Source organism: Engraulis encrasicolus, chromosome 17 (genome assembly GCF_034702125.1).
Source record: "Engraulis encrasicolus isolate BLACKSEA-1 chromosome 17, IST_EnEncr_1.0, whole genome shotgun sequence".
In the NCBI taxonomy this organism is placed as follows: domain Eukaryota; kingdom Metazoa; phylum Chordata; class Actinopteri; order Clupeiformes; family Engraulidae; genus Engraulis; species Engraulis encrasicolus.
Window position 1 is genome coordinate 21,847,374 of NC_085873.1, and position 19,283 is coordinate 21,866,656.

Consider the following 19,283-nt stretch of genomic DNA (forward strand, 5'->3'; position numbering starts at 1 on the left):
CTGGTCCACCATTTCAACGCATGATAACTACCAAAAAGCTACCTGTTTGCAATGGTTATCATGCCAAACTGTTTACTTGAGATGTCCAAGAAGTCAAAAAAACAGCTTAGAACTTGCCCACCCGTTCGATTGCGAGAGGTAAATTTTTGGGTCCTGGCTCAAGGCCTATAAGGGCTAATGCAGTAGACTAGTCCATGGGGCCCCTAAACCAAAATGAGCTTGACACCCCTGTTAGAATGTAACTCAAAACCCTGTATTTATTTATTGAAGTCAGTAACAACACTTTCAAGAATACAAAATGCCCCCCCCCCCATACATAAATAAATAAATAACAAAAAATAATAATAATGTAAAAAAAAAAAATGCTTAGATGCTTGAGTTAGCACTGTTAACAGTTAAGTATGTAATTCACCAGCCCAGCCGTTCACATACCTGTCCATTATCATGACCATTCTAGTCAAATCAAGAGCACTTTTCTACCCATACAATTAATAATCTACCACCATCAAAGAATATATGGAATTAATGCCTACCAAACATGGATTACATTACTAGACCTACACAATTAGACCTAAAGTGAGTAGAACTATCACCAGTTGCTGTGCCCTGTTACCTAGTTGGCCAGACTTGCCCTCCAAGTGATGTTTCTCTAAAATCAGCGAAGACGCAAGGCTGATTTTGTGTGGGAGTAACATTTATGGGAGGAACCTCATCTATGCTGTGGCAACGCAACCTGGTCGTCGTTTTTGTAAGCAGGGATTAACAAATTGAGCCAACTTTTCGAGACGTTCATGGTACAACGCAAGTAGCAAAAAACACCCTTTCAGGTATATACTTGTTATGACTTTATATATTGGGGAAGGCGTTTAAATGTTGACTGCAGGAAAGGTGCGTTACCTAGCATCGTGCAACTAGCTAAGCTAAATAATTGAAGTTAAATCAGTGGAAAATGTTAACTGACTGTCGTCTCAACTTCAACAGATGTGGAACTGAACAAGTGCTAACTGAGCAACGATGTTTGAGCATGCATTTGCAATGTTCTTGCGATCGAAAACTGCTTGAAACCCGTCCACTGTAGAACCTAAATTAGCAAGGAAATGACGTTTTGCGCATGCATGCATGGCTAGCTGTCAACCTCACCAGCGTTAGCCATTTCCTTGATTTATGAATCATCGACATAAAAATATCTTTACGGGATGCGGTTTGAACCACATGCATAAATGAATCTGATTATATAATGTGTAACTACCTACAACGAGGTGTTAATGTATTTTGTCATTGATAGGGAATGCTCTGTCTTGTGACGCGTAAAAAGTTGTGCAATTCATAAACCCCATTTAGCTAGCGGAATGAACTTGTCATAATGTCTGCTTGCAGTGTTTTCTACAAACTTCACAAAACAAAGACAGGCAGTGTACATGTCAATGCTTACGTCCATAGGTTGCATAAAGAATGCACAAGACAAGTTTAGTTAATATGCGTGATTGTTTACGTTCTTCCTAAACTTGAATGATTCACCAAGACTAGGAAAGATGCAACAAGTGGCTGCATGCTAGCTTGTTCAGCTAATTTGCTTGTTTGTTTTGTTTGTTGCGAATGTGGGTGGAAAACGGAACTGCAGCAACAAATCACTCGGTTGTATTTGTTTGATCGGCTGTGAACACTCTCTACATTCGGCAATATGAGGGGCTGGATCCTGGACCAATGTGTGCAAAATAAATAAATGTAAATGGTCATTGCTCATGGTTTCCCCAGAAGTGTCAAAAGTAAAATTAAATTCATGGTTGAAGTACAATACTAGCATATGATATTACATAGCTGTTACACCATTTATTGTACCTACCTAATGAGTAGAACTAATCATCACAAGACCCCACCACAAATATGACCCAACCAGCTCAGTCAGCTGATAGTAGCCTAAAGCAAGTTCACAGGTCTAAGGAAACTGTTTCTTTTTCATAAAGCTGCTCTTGACACCTGATTTCCCACAGATATTGTTCTTATATTGGTGTCGATAAGTTTTTGCCTTTGGATGTACAGTAGTAGTACAGTGTATGAACTATTTCAACACATGGTACGGAAAGCATTTCACTGCCCTGCATCATGTGCATTGCACAGTTGCTTCACTCGTGAGTGTGAACATGTGGACCGGCCCCAGGCTGTCCTCCCTTGGGTTTGTATGCAACCAAGTTTGTTTACCTGTGCGTCCAGCTCAGTCTTAGCACACGTCTCAGAGTACAGCCTTGGTCTCCAAACATTTGGCCCGTCATGAGGTCAGAAGAAATGAAAAAAATAAATGTGATTTTTAATCACTAAAACTTCAGTCGCTCAATCAGTCAATCTCTCCAAAGCACTCACAGAGAGTTAGATCTTATTCTAACAGTCTCATAACAGATATTGACAAGAAGGGTGTCGTGCCGAAGAGCGAGTCCCTGCCAGAACACGAGTGCCCTCATTCAAACCAATGGAAACCAATGACCAATTTTCCAGATATTTTTTACCCATTTTTGAAGACAAATCCGACACAATTTAAGATGGAAAGCCCATCAATGAAGCATCTGCATTCCTTCTGGAAGTACCACAAAGAGCTGGATACAATTTCAGTATTATTTCCATAAAAGAATCGAAGAATTGTCATAACAAATGTTACGGTTTCATTCAAATAGCTCATATTAAGTGGAGGACGAGTAATGTTTCACAAGCATATGTTTAGTTCATGTAGTTCATTCTGCAAAAAATAGTATAATTTTCTCTCAAACAATGTCATTGGTTTCAATGAGGGCACTCGTGTTCTGGCAGGGACTCACTTTTCGGCACGACAAGGGAAAACAGAAAAGCGAAAACCTGTTCTCTGTCCAGACAATTGACTTGTTTCTCGTTGGGATGAGGCATTGGTTTGCACTCTACATAACACTACTACACTTGCACTCTACATAATTTGGCCCTCAGAGAAAAATAATTGAAGACCACTGGAGTACAGGCAGCCCAACATCTTCCTGCCCCTCCAGTTTACGGCCCCTTCTTGTTTTTAACTAGACTGGCTTTGGTGCACTGTGTAATATTTTCAGTAGCTTATTTTCTGAATTCATGCCGCCCATTTACAAAATGTTGCCTTTTCCATAAATACTTACCACCACTACACCATCGCATGCTAAGCATTCATGCTGTCCTTCCACACTGATGCGTCTTCTTACAGACTTCCTACTCGAGGCTATATTAGTTAGAAATCTATTAGAAGCCTTGAGGAAGGCAATAATAAAAGTGTGAGTGAACAGAAATTGCGTCACAGTTTCATTGTGTGTCTATGTTGTATGCGCAACTTTTTGTGCTGTCTTTGTTGCCTATGCCAGGAGATGGCATTGTGGGCCCAACCACAGCAGTCGCAGAGGGAGTTCCTGGGTGCATTCCAATATGACTTGCGTCCTCCACTTGTGCTTGTGGCCATGCCGTGATGACATCGCTGACAACAGCATTGTATTTCAATATCTCGCAAAACCTCATTTTCTCATTTGCAAACTGGATGGTCAATGAAGAATAGTCCCCCAGCAAAACGAGGCCACGAAGTGGAGGAAGGGAGTCCGCGTATTGGAAAGCACACCATGTAGTCTCCCTCTACTTCTCTGCGCATTTATATGTGTGTAGTAGTTGGCATGTATAACATGTCATGGTCTCACTTCACTGCGTGTGTTAGGAGATGCCGTGGGCAAGCTGAGGTATAATTCGTAGAGTCCCAATTGAAATGTGTGTACCAGTAGTATGTAACGTGTCATGATGTCTCTTCACTGCGTTTGTGTGTTAGGAGATGGCGTTGTGGGCGCAGACACAGCAGCTGCAGGGGGAGGCCCTGCACCAGATGCAGTCTCTCTACGGACAACACTTCCCCATCGAGGTCCGCCACTACCTGGCACAGTGGATCGAGGCACAGCCCTGGTGAGAGAGAGAGAGTGTGTGTGTGTGTGCGTGCGTGTGTGTGTGTGTGCGCGTGCGCACACTTCCCAATCCAGGTCCACCACTTGTAGAGCCCCCGTTGAGAAACATTACCCTAACGTGTCGTTCGTTGTCTCCTCCGCAGGGATGCGGTTGACCATGAGAACACGCAGGAGGAGTTCAAGGCCAAGCGTCTGCTGGAGAGCCTGCTGCAGGAGCTGCAGAAGAGGGCCGAGCGCATGGTGGGGGAGGACGGCTTCCTGCTCAAGATCAAGCTGGGCCACTACGCCACGCAACTACAGGTAACATAACACACCTGGACCACCACTCCACACAACTACAGGTAACATAACACACCTGGGCCACTACGCCACACAGCTACAGGTAACATAACACACCTGGGCCACTACGCCACACAGCTACAGGTAACATAACACACCTGGGCCACTACGCCACACAGCTACAGGTAACATAACACACCTGACAGCTAGAGGTAACATAACACACCTGTGAGACCGGAGTAATTTAGTCTGGCCCTGGTGAACGATACCTCCGAAGATTGTTGACGAGAACAACCTGTTGTTTTTTCAAACCGTGCCGGCGCTCTGTCCAATCGGCGATCTTTGCCGTTGATGTGCTTTCCCAACGGTGTTGCGAGATTCGTCGTCACTCCCTCAAAACCCCACCCGCTTTGATTCAAAACAAATCTCTGCGTTGTGATTGGGTTTGCCAGACTCAGGGCACAGTGTTCAAAACGTTCTCAGATCCGAGGCCAGACCCACTCGCAGCTGAAAATTTTTCGGCGTCCAGCGGGTGGCGCTGGTTTACCAGGCTACACAGCTACAGGTAACATAACACACCTGACAGCTACAGGTAACATAACACACCTGGGCCACTACGCCACACAGCTACAGGTAACGTAACACACCTGACAGCTACAGGTAACATGAAGATCAAGCTGGGCCACTATGCCACACAGCTACAGGTAACAACCTGGGCCACTATGCCACACATAATACACCTGTGCCAGTGTAATGTGTAATTTACCATTTACCATTCTGCTTAAGTCCTACCCGCACAACCACAGAAGCATCCTTTAGTGATGGTTAATCTGGAGAATTCAGAAGCGTCAATGTTATACCTGCTGGTATCTACCGGCAAAAGCAAAATAGCATTGTTTAGCAATGCTCACGTTTATGCTACGGCCTTTGTTGGTACCCAAGATGGTCGAAAAGAATTTGATTATTAATGTGTTATGAATATATTGTAACTTTCACAATACATTTCATGTATTGAGCTGTTAATAACGTGTAATTGTCTTAATGTACTGTGCTAAGAACCAGCACATTATCTTATGAAATCCTTAAAAAAAAACAATGTTAAAAATGTATTGACCATGTCTGTAGTAGCTGATTTGAACATTTGGAGCGTTTGCAGCTGTTGACTTTTTTGCTTGTTATGTTATGCCAATTTTATTGTATTTTGTCTTGAACAGCAATTTTTCCTTGTCAATTTTACCCAGCATATGATGCCATAGTTATTGTATTTCCCTTGTGTGTTTAGAACGCGTATGACCGGTGTCCCTTGGAGTTGGTGAGATGCATCAAACATATTCTCTGCACAGAGGAGAGGCTGGTGCAAGCTGCTAATAATGTAAGTCAGCATGACGCATCACATACATGTATAAACATGCACACACATGCTATGATGCTTTCAGTACGCCTGTCGGACCTAGCCTTGCTGCTTTTTCAAAATGCACCACATGGCTTAACATTATGCTCTAGCAGCACGAGGAGATCAGTCCAGTTTGATAAAATGTGGTTCAGATTTCTTCTTGCATGTTTCTTTCATTAAACCAAATGCTAAAAATCAACTTGTTTCACTAGCAATATGTGTTTCAATACATTTCAATGTGGCTATTAAATAACAGCATGCATCTTTAACAACATGCATGTGGGAGCAGCCATGGTTAGGGAGGTGTTCTTAAGATCAGAGGGTTGCAGGTTCGAATCCTACCCTTACCTCTCCCTCCATCCATGGTTGAGGTGCCCTTGAGCAAAGCACCTAACCCCTCGTTGATCCAGGGACCAATAACCAATGCCCTGTACATAACTAAGTTGCTTTGAAGAAAAGAGTCAGCTAAATGTTAATGTTAAAATGCTAAAAGAGAGGGGGGCGCTGTGGCGAGGCGCGCTAAGCCCCCCACATTTGGGCTTACATTGGCCACGGGGACCCCTTTTCTAGTCCGGCCAGTGTCATTTCCTGACCCTGCCCCATCTCTCTCTCCCAGTCATTTCCTGTCTACTCTCACACTGTCCTATAATAATAAAGGCCAAAAAGCCCCCCATTTTTTTTTTTAAATGATTAAAGAGAGACTTTGCAGCTGCTCTGGCTTTTTAATTGGTGATATGATCTCAATGATCTGAATTCCAGGTGAGCTCCAGCAGGGGAGGGATGATAGACGGCACATCCCAGAGGTACCAGCAGATCAACCAGGCGTTTGAGGAGCTGCGCGTCATGACCCAGGACACGGAGAACGAGCTCCGCAAGCTACAGCATAGCCAGGAATACTTTATCATCCAGTACCAGGAGAGCCTGCGGATACAAGGTATAACACGCACAAACACAGGCACAGTATACTTGCATGCATGTATACTAACACTCACATACACACATGCACACAAGCACCATGTATAATTTCATGTTTACAATAGTGGCATTGGTTGTGGTTGCACCACCCTGACTAGACCGAAAGCTTGGCCTATTAAAAAGAACACAAAGGGGATTTAAGTGTGCAGACATTTTTCTTTCAATTTTGCACCACCCTGACTACAAAAAAAAACGTCATTGAGCCATAGAGTAGAGCGGAGTACTTGTATTAATCCCAAGGGAAATTAAGGAATACATGTAAAGTAATGCATATATTATGTATTACTTGTGTGTGTGTGTGTGTGTGTGTGTGAAGCCCAGTTGAGCAGCCTGGCCAGCCACAGATTATGCCCATAAATTAATGAGTAATTGGTAGCAAATGTAACTACAGTACAGTACAATTCAGTACAAGCAATGAATATGCTTCTGACACAAATCAGAAAAAAACTTAAATACATTAAAAATTAAATAAATAATAATAATAAAAAAATAATGTCATGTTTATAATGGTGGCATTAACTGATTAATTCCCTTTGTGCTGTGTGTGTGCAGCCCAGTTGAGCAGCCTGGCGAGTCTGCCTGCAGCGGAGCGAGTGCAGAGGGAGACGACCCTACAGAGCAAACGCACCACGCTGGACGCCTGGCTCACACGGGAGGCCAACACGCTGCAGAAACTTAGACAGGTACGGTAGTACATTACATTTTATTGCATTACATTACATTACATTAGAAACTTAGACAGGTATGGTAGTACATTGCATTAGAAACTCAGACAGGTATGGCATTACATTACATTACATTATATTACATTGCATTAGAAACTTAGACAGATATGGTACACACACGGGAGGCCAACACACTGCAAAAACTCAGACAGGTACGGTAGTACATTACATTACGTCTCATTACAATATATTACATTACATTAGGGATTCTTAAGCCGCGGCCCAAAGCTGGGCCGTGCTCAGAAACCTTAGGGCCGCGGAAAAGTTTCAACCTCGCGCTTGTGGGCCGCGCAACTGCGTAGGGTCCTACATTATCAAATAAAGATGCTAAAGACAGCGTATGTCTTTTTTAGCCAAGTGCAGTTCTGCTGCTTAAATTAAACTATCCCGCTGCGCACCGCTTTTTTAAATAGTGGAAGACGTCGTCAAAGACGGCAATAGCAGTAGACCTACATGAATGGAGGATGAGAAATTACTAAGCGGTGTGAAGTGTAATTTGCCAACGTCTTCTCTCATCACGTCTAGTGACAAGATAAGCGATTTCAACGTTACTCAAATTAATTATGTTTACTGACAAAGCAAAACCGCTAGCCATGTGTCCCCCAAAATACGTTTATTTAAAGAATGTTGCATGATATTAGGCTACAAAGCTTTCCGTTTTTGACACCCTGCTAGGCTGAGGAATTGCGTTGCATCCGCACATCACTAAGTAAACGCGTCTTGAATCAGCAGATTCAGGGTCAGCAGATTCATCACAAATAGCAAACAGAGCTGTCACAATGTCAGAGAAGCATTCAAATGTATGAATGGCTGTGGCTTGATGCATTGTGAGTGGATTAGGTTTATCATTGAATATAGAAGGGTGAGCACAATTAATACAGTTTTTTACATTACAAAATGCATTATAATAGGCCTAGCTTCATTGATAGCCTGCTATTTTTTAACAGGATTAAATTATTTTAATAATATTAATAACAATAATATAATATAATATAATATAATGTAATATAATATAATATAATATAATATATAATATAATATAATATAATATAATACAATAGGCCAAATTATTTGTATATATATTGTGTGTGGGCATGGGCAATATAGATGGGCCCCGGGCCACTCTGCACTGAAAAAATGGGCCTCAACGTCAAAAAGGTTAAGAATCCCTGCATTACATTACATTAGAAACTCAGACAGGTATGGCATCGCATTACATTACATTACATTAGAAACTCAGACAGGTATGGCATACATTACATTACATTAGCAACTCAGACAGGTATGGCATATATTACATTACATTACATTAGAAACTCAGACAGGTATGGCATACATTACATTATATTACCTTAGAACCTCAGACAGGTATGGCATTGCATTACATTACATTAGATTTTTATGTGTGTGTGTGTGTGTGTCTTCCTTCATCAGGACTTGGCTGAGAAGCAGCAGACCTCTCTGGCGTTGCTGCGTAAGCAACAGGCGGTGATCCTGGACGACGAGCTGATCCAGTGGAAGAGGAGGCAGCAGCTGGCAGGCAACGGGGGACCAGCGGAGGGAGGGCTGGACACACTGCAGTCATGGTACACACACACACACACACACACACACACACACACACACACACACACACACACATGGTACACACACACGCGCACACACACACAAGCACATGGGGTACCAGTGGAGGGAGGGCTGGACACATTGCAGTCCTGGTACACAGACACAGACACACACACACACACACACACACACACACACACACACACACACACACACACACACACACACACACACACACACACACACACAGGACTAGCGGAGGGGGGTGGGGGGGTGTACACACTGCAGTCCTGGTATACCATACAGACACACATACTCACACATATTACATGTACTTGTTGATGAACTTGTCTTGTTCATGAATGCAAAATGAATTTCGGTGAAAACTGACAATAAAGTGTTTGTATCGTATCGTAATGTATCATGCAGGTGTGAAAAGTTAGCGGACACTATCTGGCAGAACCGTCAGCAGATCCGGCGGGTGGAACACCTGACCCAGCAGCTTCCCATCCCCGGCCCAACAGAGGAACTGCTCAAGGAGCTCAACGCCACCATCACCGACATCATATCCGCCCTCGTCACCAGGTAAATAACCATCATACCACCATGCACTTAGTAATATTATACTTTCATTACCACCATCACAGACATCATAGGCCCTCGTCACCAGGTATATAACCATCATATCATATAACCATCATATTTATCATTTATTATGAACTTAACAATAATATTATACTGTCAACACAACCATCATCAACATCATATCTGCTCTCGTCACCAGGTGTGTGTTGAAATAAAATAAGATGGTAAAAAGTCATATTTATCATTTTATAATGCACCTTTTTTCCAGAGTTCACTGTGTTGATGTGTTTTTTTGTTCTTTTGCGTATATTAACGTTTTATTGCATATATTGCGTATCCAACAGCACCTTCATCATTGAGAAGCAGCCACCGCAGGTCCTGAAGACCCAGACCAAGTTCGCTGCCACGGTGCGGCTACTGGTGGGGGGCAAGCTCAACGTGCACATGAACCCCCCGCAGGTCAAAGCCACCATCATCAACGAGCAGCAGGCCAAGGCCCTGCTCAAGAACGAGAGCAGCCGCAAGTAAGATCGCACACCGAGTTCTACAGGGTGGCTGTGGGTCCTTAAAAGTCTTAAATTGTATTCATTTTTGTGTATGTGTGTGTGAAATAAGGCCTTGACAAGTCTTTTTTTGTCTTAAAGTTTCAACGCAAACGTGTTAAATTAGTGGATCTTAGTGTAAGGGAGGAATCATTCCATAATCCATGTGTTGAACTTTTTTTTTTGTGGGGGCAGGGCTGCGTTTGGTAGACTCCCTGTTGTAGCTACTCTCAATTGACTAGTTTTAAAGCAGCACGCAACCATTTGTGGAAATATTTTAGCACCTAGCTGTTTTTTTCTTTCCAAAAAGAGACTGCACCATGCATATAGTGTTTTCTATGAGTAAGAAACGCTGTATGCAAGGTGCAACCTCTTTTTTGAAAAATTGAGTTGAGCATTTGGGCCAGCACCTTCACATATGAAATATTTAATAGTGAAGCCTGCTCCAAGCTGGCCTAGCTGGTCCAATCTGGTTCAATGATGCGTGCTGGCTTGGAACTAAGAGTAATATCTCTAGACTCGGAGACCAGCTGGATAAACAGGAGAAAGGTAAAACTCAGCTATTTATCCTTAGGGGATGTAAAAAGGAGGATATTTCTAAAAATGGTGGAGTGTTGCTTGAAATTATGCTACATGATTGTAAGCAATACATATACTAGAGTTCTATCGGTTGTTGGCACATAATAGTATTTTGCCAGTGGTACTGGGAAATATTTTTGTTCATCTCCAAGAAAATGTTTTTAACATGGGGTGTGGATGTTGATGATGTGCGTGTCTCTGGATCAAATGTTGGCAAATAATAGTATTTTTGTCAAGCAAATGTTGTAACGTGTGTGTGTGTGTGTGTGTGTGTGTGTGTGTGTGTGTGTGTGTGTGTGTGTGTGTGTGTGTGTGTGTGTGTGTGTGTGTGTGTGTGTGTGTGTGTGTGCGTGTGCGTGTGCGTGTGCGTGTGTGTGTGTGTGTGTGTGTTACAGTGACAGCAGTGGGGAGATCCTGAATAATAACTGTGTGATGGAGTACCACCAGACCACTGGCACGCTCAGCGCTCACTTCAGGAATATGGTACGTGCGCTCTCCAAGCTACGTTCCCGTTAGATTGAGATTTCTTCTTTTCACTACTCTCTCTCCTGGCAGTTTCCACATGGAAAGTCTCCATATGCCATTCCAGGGTTCTGTTTCTCTGAAGCGTTGTTGCCAGCCATTTAGCAACGTGGGTAGTTGCCAATGGGAAATTGCATTGCAAACAACAAAAAAGCTAGCGTAGATATCAACTATGGTTTTGAGAAATGCACCCCAGATTTGTATCACACCATGTGTCGGACATGATCTCTCTGTCTGTCCAGGAGGGAGTGATTCACAGTGTGGACTAGTCTGCCACCCTCTGCACTACCTGCCGTTTATCTCCGTGTGTAGACGTTAAGTATTATTATTATTAATATTATTATTAGTAATTATAATAATAATAATAATCATAATAAACGAGAGCAGCCGCAAGTAAGATTATTAATAATAATAATACCTCATTTTGTATAGCGCTTTTCTGGCCACTCAAAGACACTTTACAGACAATATAACATGTAAACAAAAACATGAACAGACACTCAAACACATACAGAGACTCAACAAAAGTACAACAGAACTCAGGACACAACAAATTATATGGAGCGTTCACGTTGGTGAAGAGACGTTTGTTTCTGCAAAAGTTCAAAGATCCATGTACAGCCTCTAGGTGCTGGTAAATGTAGGAGTATTCGATACTTCAAAAGGAGAAAAAAAAAATGCTCTTTTATTCAGAGCGAACATGTTTCGAGCGAACCTGATTACACACGGCAAAACTCATTCCTCACTCTGAATGCAAAAGCATAAAATCAAACAAGTGTGCGGTACTCTTTTTTTTTAAGCTTTTAAAGATGTTTGTTTCTCTTGCAGTCTCTGAAGCGCATCAAGAGGTCGGACAGGCGTGGAACAGAGTCTGTGACGGAAGAGAAGTTCACTATTCTCTTCGAGTCGCAGTTCAGCGTAGGGGGAAATGAACTCGTCTTTCATGTGAAGGTAAAAGAAAAGAATACGCTGCAGCGAAAACAGAGATGCACACACCCACACACATCCATTTACGTATGCATACATATGACCTGACACACACACGTCCATGTACATAATGAACATGTATTGTATGGCCTGACACAAACATACAGTGGTTGGTCCCCATGTGTCTCACCTGAATTGATTTGCTTTTGCTTATTTGTCTTGTGCCATAAAAAGAGCAACCCAGCATTTTCATATCAATTAACATTGAGTAATTTAGTCATCAGACAGACCTTTTTTTAAACATTCCAACTGAAAAAATAACCCTTTTGTGGATGGGTCATAAGCTCAATGTAAATCTCATATGTTTTTGCAATGATTCACAAGGAGTTGAGCTGCCAGGAGTGTTCTTGTTGTTTCTTTTCCTTTCTCGTTCTCTTTAGCATTAAGAATTGTTCTAAAGGTTTCTCAGACAGACAGATGATTTGTGCTTTGTGCGTAATTTGTTTTGTTTTTGCCTGTGGTGGTGATATTTTGTTTTTCAGACTTTGTCCTTGCCCGTGGTGGTGATTGTTCACGGAAGTCAAGACAACAACGCCACTGCTACCGTGCTTTGGGACAATGCTTTCTCTGAACCCGTAAGTTACGTTATATTACATTACTTAACACTCAGCTACTGTGCTTTCTCTGAAATGTCTCTTTTTAAGTAGAAATGTAATGCATTGCGATGCATCATAGAATCGGAATGAATTGATTTGAGTAGAATTGTTACCTCCCAAATCATAATCGAATCGAATCGCCAATGCACACCACCCATCATACTGCTGTGTGCTCTGTACAGGGGCGTGTGCCGTTCTGTACCTCTCTTATACGGCTTTCAGGCCGACCAGAACGGAGCCGGTGTCGGTGCTCGCACCAGTTACATTCGGCACTAAAGTGCTTGTCTGCGAACCGCCCGTGTTCATACCGGGCTCTGAACTTTTTCCGCACGTGACTGTGTTACCCGGATGAACCTGCTGACGGCCACGCTGTCGTCACGGTTCGCAGAGAAAAACCTAGTATTTTGCGGCTCGCATTGCGAACCAACTTTCCGGTTCGCGAAAGACATTATCTGTGGAGTGAACACGACGGCTGGTTCACGATTAGGTGGAACGGGCTCCAGCACAGTTCTCAGTCGGCCTGAACGCGCTATTTGTGTATACAGGTATGCCTGTAACTCTGTATGTGTGCTGTGTACAGGGGCGTGTGCCGTTCTCATGCTACTCTGTCCTGTGTACTGGGGCCACAACCCTACCCATACTGCTGTGTGCTGTGTACAGGGGTGTGTGCAGTTCCTGTACCTCTCTTTGTGTATACAGGTGTGTCTGGACCTCTGTATTTGTCCTGTGTGCAGGGGCGCGTGCCGTTCCTGGTGCCTGACAAGGTGATGTGGCCGCAGCTGTGCGAGGCGCTGGACATGAAGTACAAGGCGGAGATGCAGAGCAACCGCGGGCTGACGGAGGAGAATCTGGTCTTCCTGGCCCAGAAGGCCTTCAGCAGCGCCAGCGTCAACGCAGAAGACTACCGCAACATGACCATGACCTGGAGCCAGTTCAACCGGGTAGGTGTAGTGTTACTATGGCAACATGGCCGTTACTATGACAACATGACCATTACTACGGCAACATGACCATGACCCATAGCCAGCACAACCGGGTAGGTGTAGTGTTACTACGGCAACATGACAGACCCATAGCCAGCAGAACCGGGTAAGTGTAGTGTTACCATGGCAGCATGGCTGTTACTATGACAGCATGACTGTTACCATGGCAACATGACCTGCTCCCAGTTCAACCGGGTAGGTATAGTGTTACCCTGGCAACATAACCGTTACTATAGCTAAAAGTGCTTTGTGCAAGTAAGGACCATAAGGTGCACTGTGCAATTTTGAATCAGTGGCTTGTTTATCTGTAGTTTTCTATAGACCACAAATCCTCACCTAGCCTGAAGTGCAACAGCAGAGGCAATTTGCTTTGTCCGACTAATGCACCACTGGACCAATAGAACAGTGACTTCTAATGCACAGTACTTCAGAAAGTTTGAGAGCACAGCTCAATTTTGCGTGTGACTCTCTCCAGTTTTCTTCCAAACTAAACGCAAACTAATTAAAGCACCTGTGCGCCCAGTTTGCTGCGTAGCCAAATCAGCCGAATCATTGACAGCTGACGCTGATCAGTCAGCTCGCGATTCTTTCATTTAACCTGTGTTTACCACGGTTCAGATACCACCCATTTTTTCTATTTTTTTTCTCCCGTGTGTTTTTTTTTTTAGTGAAACTTAAAACAATCAGCGCAGACCTAGTCTGACGTGACAATGCTCCCTTCCATCATGAAGACCAACTGTTACACAGTCAGTTGTGCAGCATCTGTGTTACATTTGGATGTAATGTACCTTTACCTCTTTGTGTGTGTATGCCTGCAACTCTGTATGTGTCTGTAACTCTGCATGTGTCTCTCTCTGTCTGTAGGAGAGTTTACAAGGCCGGAACTTCACCTTCTGGCAGTGGTTCGATGGAGTCATAGAGCTGATGAAGAAACACTTGAAGGCCCACTGGAATGACGGGTAATGATGCCATGCCACTACAGTAAAGGCCAATGTCCGGTGGTCCTGTTGTCTTGTATTTACTGTAGATGGTGTATTTACCTACTGCGCAATGGATCATTAAATATACTGTATTGTAAAAACACAACACAAAGTGGGGGAAAACAGCAATGGATAAGACTGTAGTCCACCTGAATTTGGGGTCATGTGCAAATGAATGACCATGTCAAGATGTGGGTCTGTAACTATAACATATCCTGTGTGTGTTGTGTGTGTGTGCGCGTGTGTCTGCCTGTGTGTGTGTGTGTGTGTGTGTGTGTGTGTGTGTGTGTGTGTGTGTGTGTGTGTGTGTGTGTGTGCGTGCGTGTGCCTGTGTGTGCGCGTGTGTATGCATGTGTGTGTGTGTGTGTGTGTGTGTGTGTGTGTGTGTGTGTGCTTCACAGTGCGATCCTGGGCTTTGTGAATAAGCAGCAGGCCCAGGACATGCTGCTGTCCAAGCCCAACGGCACATTCCTCCTGCGCTTCAGCGACTCGGAGATCGGAGGCATCACCATCGCCTGGGTGGCAGAGAACCCCAACAAGGCTGGTGAGACATGTTGTTTTTAAAATAGTTATGTAAACAGAGAACGCTTTTTACTGTATTTAAAATGGAACCCAAACAAGGCTGGTGAGACATGATGTATTTAAAATAGTTGTGTAAACGGAGAACATGTTTCACTGTATTTAAAATAGAACCCCAACAAAGCTGGTGAGACATATTTGACTGTTTACTGTATTTAAAATAGCTACTTGTGGAAGTTGAAGGTAGCTCGGTTTTACCCAACTACATTTATTACTTCGTAATTCATTTTGGTCTGGATCTTCAAATCCCTGGAGCGCTTGGGTGGGAGGAGTGACATTCATGCTTCAGTTGACAGTTGACATCCATGCTTCGACCCCTGACCTGCCAGGTTGTTGGGGGAGTAATTAACCAGTGCTCTTCCATGACCAAAGAGGCTTGAGACAAGAGGGCTTACTCACGTCATAACAGCGTAGTAGGAAATGATGGCGAGGGGAGTACGGAAATGTTATTCACTGTGGAACAGGTCATAGGACACCGTGAATGTCTGTCAGCTGTCCTTAATTACCCCCAGCAATTACTGCTGACCAACAGCTGCCGTTACTTGGCCACAAATTATCCATCATGGTGTCGCCCCCACTGACCATGTGCAAGGGAGTACGAAAATGGCATCCATCGCACCCACTGACCAATGACCATGCGCAAGGGAGTTAATTTTCCATCCACTCGTGTCCTCAGGCAACGCCCCCGTACTACACCGTGGCCAATGCATTCCCCGCCAAGAGATTGTTCTTTCTCTTGAGTTTCTTTGTCCATGACTGAGGTACCCTTAGCATGGTACCCGTTGCCCCCTTGCAAGGCTGAGGCATAAATGCAATTTCGTTGAAAGCACTGTGTGCTGTTGAGTTCTGTGTCACAATGACAATGGAAGTTGGAGTTTCCCAGGTGGGCTTTCACTTCACCAGATTAACACATTATTGTGTTTTTTCCAGGTGAGCGGATGGTGTGGAATCTGCTGCCCTTCACCACTAAGGACTTCTCCATCCGCTCGCTGGCCGACCGCATCAGCGACCTCAACCACCTGCTCTATCTCTACCCGAACCAGCCCAAAGACGAGGTCTTCTCCCGATACTGCACACCGCCCCTGTGTACGCTACGCTATCAAACCACCAACACAAACACACGCAAAATAATGGGGGAAAAGCACTAGTAGATTTGTGTTGCAAATAATGACACTTTCTGCTTGTCTTTTTGTTTCTTTCAGCTAAAGGAGTTGATGGCTACGTCAAACCAGAGATCAAGCAGGTGGTGAAAGTCGAGTGAGTACACTGCAACCGCAGTTGACCGAGTGGGACGTTTACAATCTGAAATGCAAGATGAATATTGACTGCATCCGTACAATTTTTGGGCGTAGGCGAAACGTATCTAAATGTATTTGTGCTCTGTCCGAAATGGTTAGAAAACATATGAGCAGATTAAGCCCATTTGGCGTATTTGCCCGTGTTGTGTTTTGTAGACTAATATACTACAAAATATATATACAGTATAAGAAAAAAACAACTGGGGATATTGTGGAGCCCCCTGCACCTTCCTAATGTGCTCGTTAAAAGCCATGCAAGTTGCCTAATCTTGTCCACAGGCCTAACCTATAATTTTTCTACAATTTAGAGAGATCGGACGACATTAGTGAGGGGTACAATATTTGAGATAGATAGAGAGATAGAGAGATGCCCTGAAAAATAAAAGTAAAGTAAAGATGCTAACTCTGTCGTCTGTTCCCAGGTTCTCATACCCCAACCTTTACGAATCACCAGTGGTCCATCCATAGGCAATATTTATCCCATGCGAATCGGGCTTAAGACGTTTGTCTCTGTTGTCGTTGTTCCCAGGTTCTCGACCCCCAACCCTGACCCGTCTCCAGGCACGCCCTCCTTCATGGATCACGCGGCCTCCCCCACCATCAGCCAGCCCCAGGGTTTCAGTCTCTACCCAACCGTGTAAGTACAGCGCACACATCAACACTATCAACACCAATAATACCAATTTTCTGTGCCGGAAAATGCATATAAAATAACAAACAAATAGAACTCCTATTATTTAAGTGTGTGTGTGGTTGAATAAATAATAAAAATACTGAGCTTGCAAGTGTGGTTTTAATTTGTTTGTGTGGTGCACGCGTGTGTCCGTGTGTGTGTCCGTGTGTGTGTGTCCGTGTGTGCGTGTGTGTGTGCGTGTGTGTCCATGTGTTTGTGTGCGTGTGTGTGTGTGTGTGTCCGTGTGTGTATGTGTGTGTGTCCTCAGCGGTGACTCTGTGCTGGATGGGGACGGGGACTTTGACCTGGAGGAGTCGATGGACATGGCGCGGCAGGTGGAGGAGTTCCTGAGGCAGCCCATGGAGACACGCTGGGGGGGGCAGCAGTCCTGACCACACACCACCCCCCCATAACCCCACACACCGGATCCTGGAGAACACCTCTACTACACCCATGTGACACACACACACACACACACATACACACACGCACACACCCATACACAACCCCACAAACCGGATCCTGGAGAACACCTCTACTACACCCATGTGACACACTCATACACACACACAGGCTCCAAGTCATTTCAGTTTCTCCCATCCTCTGGCCTCTGTGGAGAATGGTTTCTTTCACCTATTCAAACACCCAGATTATGGTTGAGAGGATGACATCTGAATTGTGTATTGTGCAAGATATTGAATCAAACTTTTGATCGTCACCGATGTACAGTCTTGCGTCACAAGGCCAGAGGCTGGGGGAACTAGAATGACCTCCCGTCACACTCATGGCGCCCTCATGATTGCCCAAAACTGGGGTGCATTTCTCAAAACCAAAGTTGCTTACTACATTAGCTACTTTGTTGTTTTCAATGCATTTTCCCATTGGCAACTACCGAAGTCGCTAACAGGCTAACAACTTCTCTTTTGAGAAATGCACCCCTGAGCAGTATACTAAGAAGAAGGGGTGTAAATCACAGCCTCCTTGACGATATGATTTGATATTGATATCTTAAGCATGGATTATTTTCTCTACTTAATAATTCCCCACGATACGATGCGATTAGATTAAATCGTCAGTCGTAGGATCGATGCATTTATGATTTACACCCCTACTAAGAAGCTGGATCAGTTGTCAACCAGGTTAAGGTAGCCTTGTGGTTGAGGTAAATCATCTAATAGAAGAGTCCTGAGTCTTAACTAAAAAGCCATTGGCAGGTTTACCACTTCCTGTAGGTTCATTAAGCCTGGTTATCAGTTAACCATGTTCTTAGTATATGCCCCCCAGATCTGTGCAGATCGCATGGACCGCTGCTGAGCACCAATGATCTCTACAATAGCCGTCTGTGTGATAATGGTGGAGTGAATCGTGTAGAGATCGTCACAGCTGCTGCAGCTGTTGTTGCAAATCTGTTCCCTCACAAACACACACACAGACACACACACACACACACACACACCAAGTCAAATTTTCTCCGTCCTAGTCTTAATGCCGCCCTGTTAAACCTCCCAGGGTCTGGCTGACTGCAGCCTAGCTCTGGCCAGTCCCGTACATATCACACTTAAACCCTTCCCTTCTTCCTCCTGTGTCACCTACAGCCTGATTCATACCGTATGTGTGAGAGGGGTTGGTATTTTTACAGATATGTGTGGAATGTTTCACACATGCTAACCAATGGCAAAATAAATATGTGTTGAGGGTTAACACATACAAACAGAATTACATCCGTAGTTAATGAAACGTATGCTATGAGTTGGCCCTTCCTCCTCTCTCCACTCCTCTTCCCTCTCTTCCTTTCCACTCCTCTCCTATCCCTCTGTTCCTTAGATAACACAATTGGGTGTTTCTGTGGGAATACCAATTTGGAAATGTTTTATGGAATGCGATAATAAGTGGGGAGAGAACACAGAAATGCTGTCTATCTGGTTGCAATGACTTAAGTGTTAAACAAAAGGGAAAATTAAGAGTAGAAGAGTATTTTCATTGTCACGCGACTCTTGGTGTCTACACATATTTTTTGTTGCTCGCTACGCTTGATTTGCATCGCTCGTGCAAAAATGTCCTTTAGTCAAGTCTGCTATGCAACTCCTTTACC

The 19,283-nt window shown here is 44.0% G+C and overlaps 1 protein-coding gene across 1 annotated transcript; it reads left to right on the forward strand.

Moving 5' to 3' along the window:
- Positions 1-694: 694 nt before the first annotated feature.
- Positions 695-18,907, forward strand: LOC134467951 (signal transducer and activator of transcription 5B-like). The gene is made up of 19 exons (XM_063221966.1): positions 695-827; positions 3,800-3,930; positions 4,073-4,229; positions 5,491-5,580; positions 6,361-6,535; positions 7,129-7,259; positions 8,736-8,887; positions 9,297-9,452; positions 9,797-9,976; positions 10,969-11,056; positions 11,924-12,046; positions 12,565-12,657; positions 13,413-13,619; positions 14,526-14,620; positions 15,043-15,185; positions 16,151-16,306; positions 16,423-16,477; positions 17,048-17,155; positions 17,460-18,907. Exons 2-19 carry the CDS (start codon positions 3,803-3,805, stop codon positions 17,581-17,583), a joined length of 2,361 nt encoding a protein of 786 aa, XP_063078036.1. The 5' UTR covers positions 695-827; positions 3,800-3,802; the 3' UTR covers positions 17,584-18,907.
- The last annotated feature ends 376 nt before the right edge of the window (positions 18,908-19,283 follow it).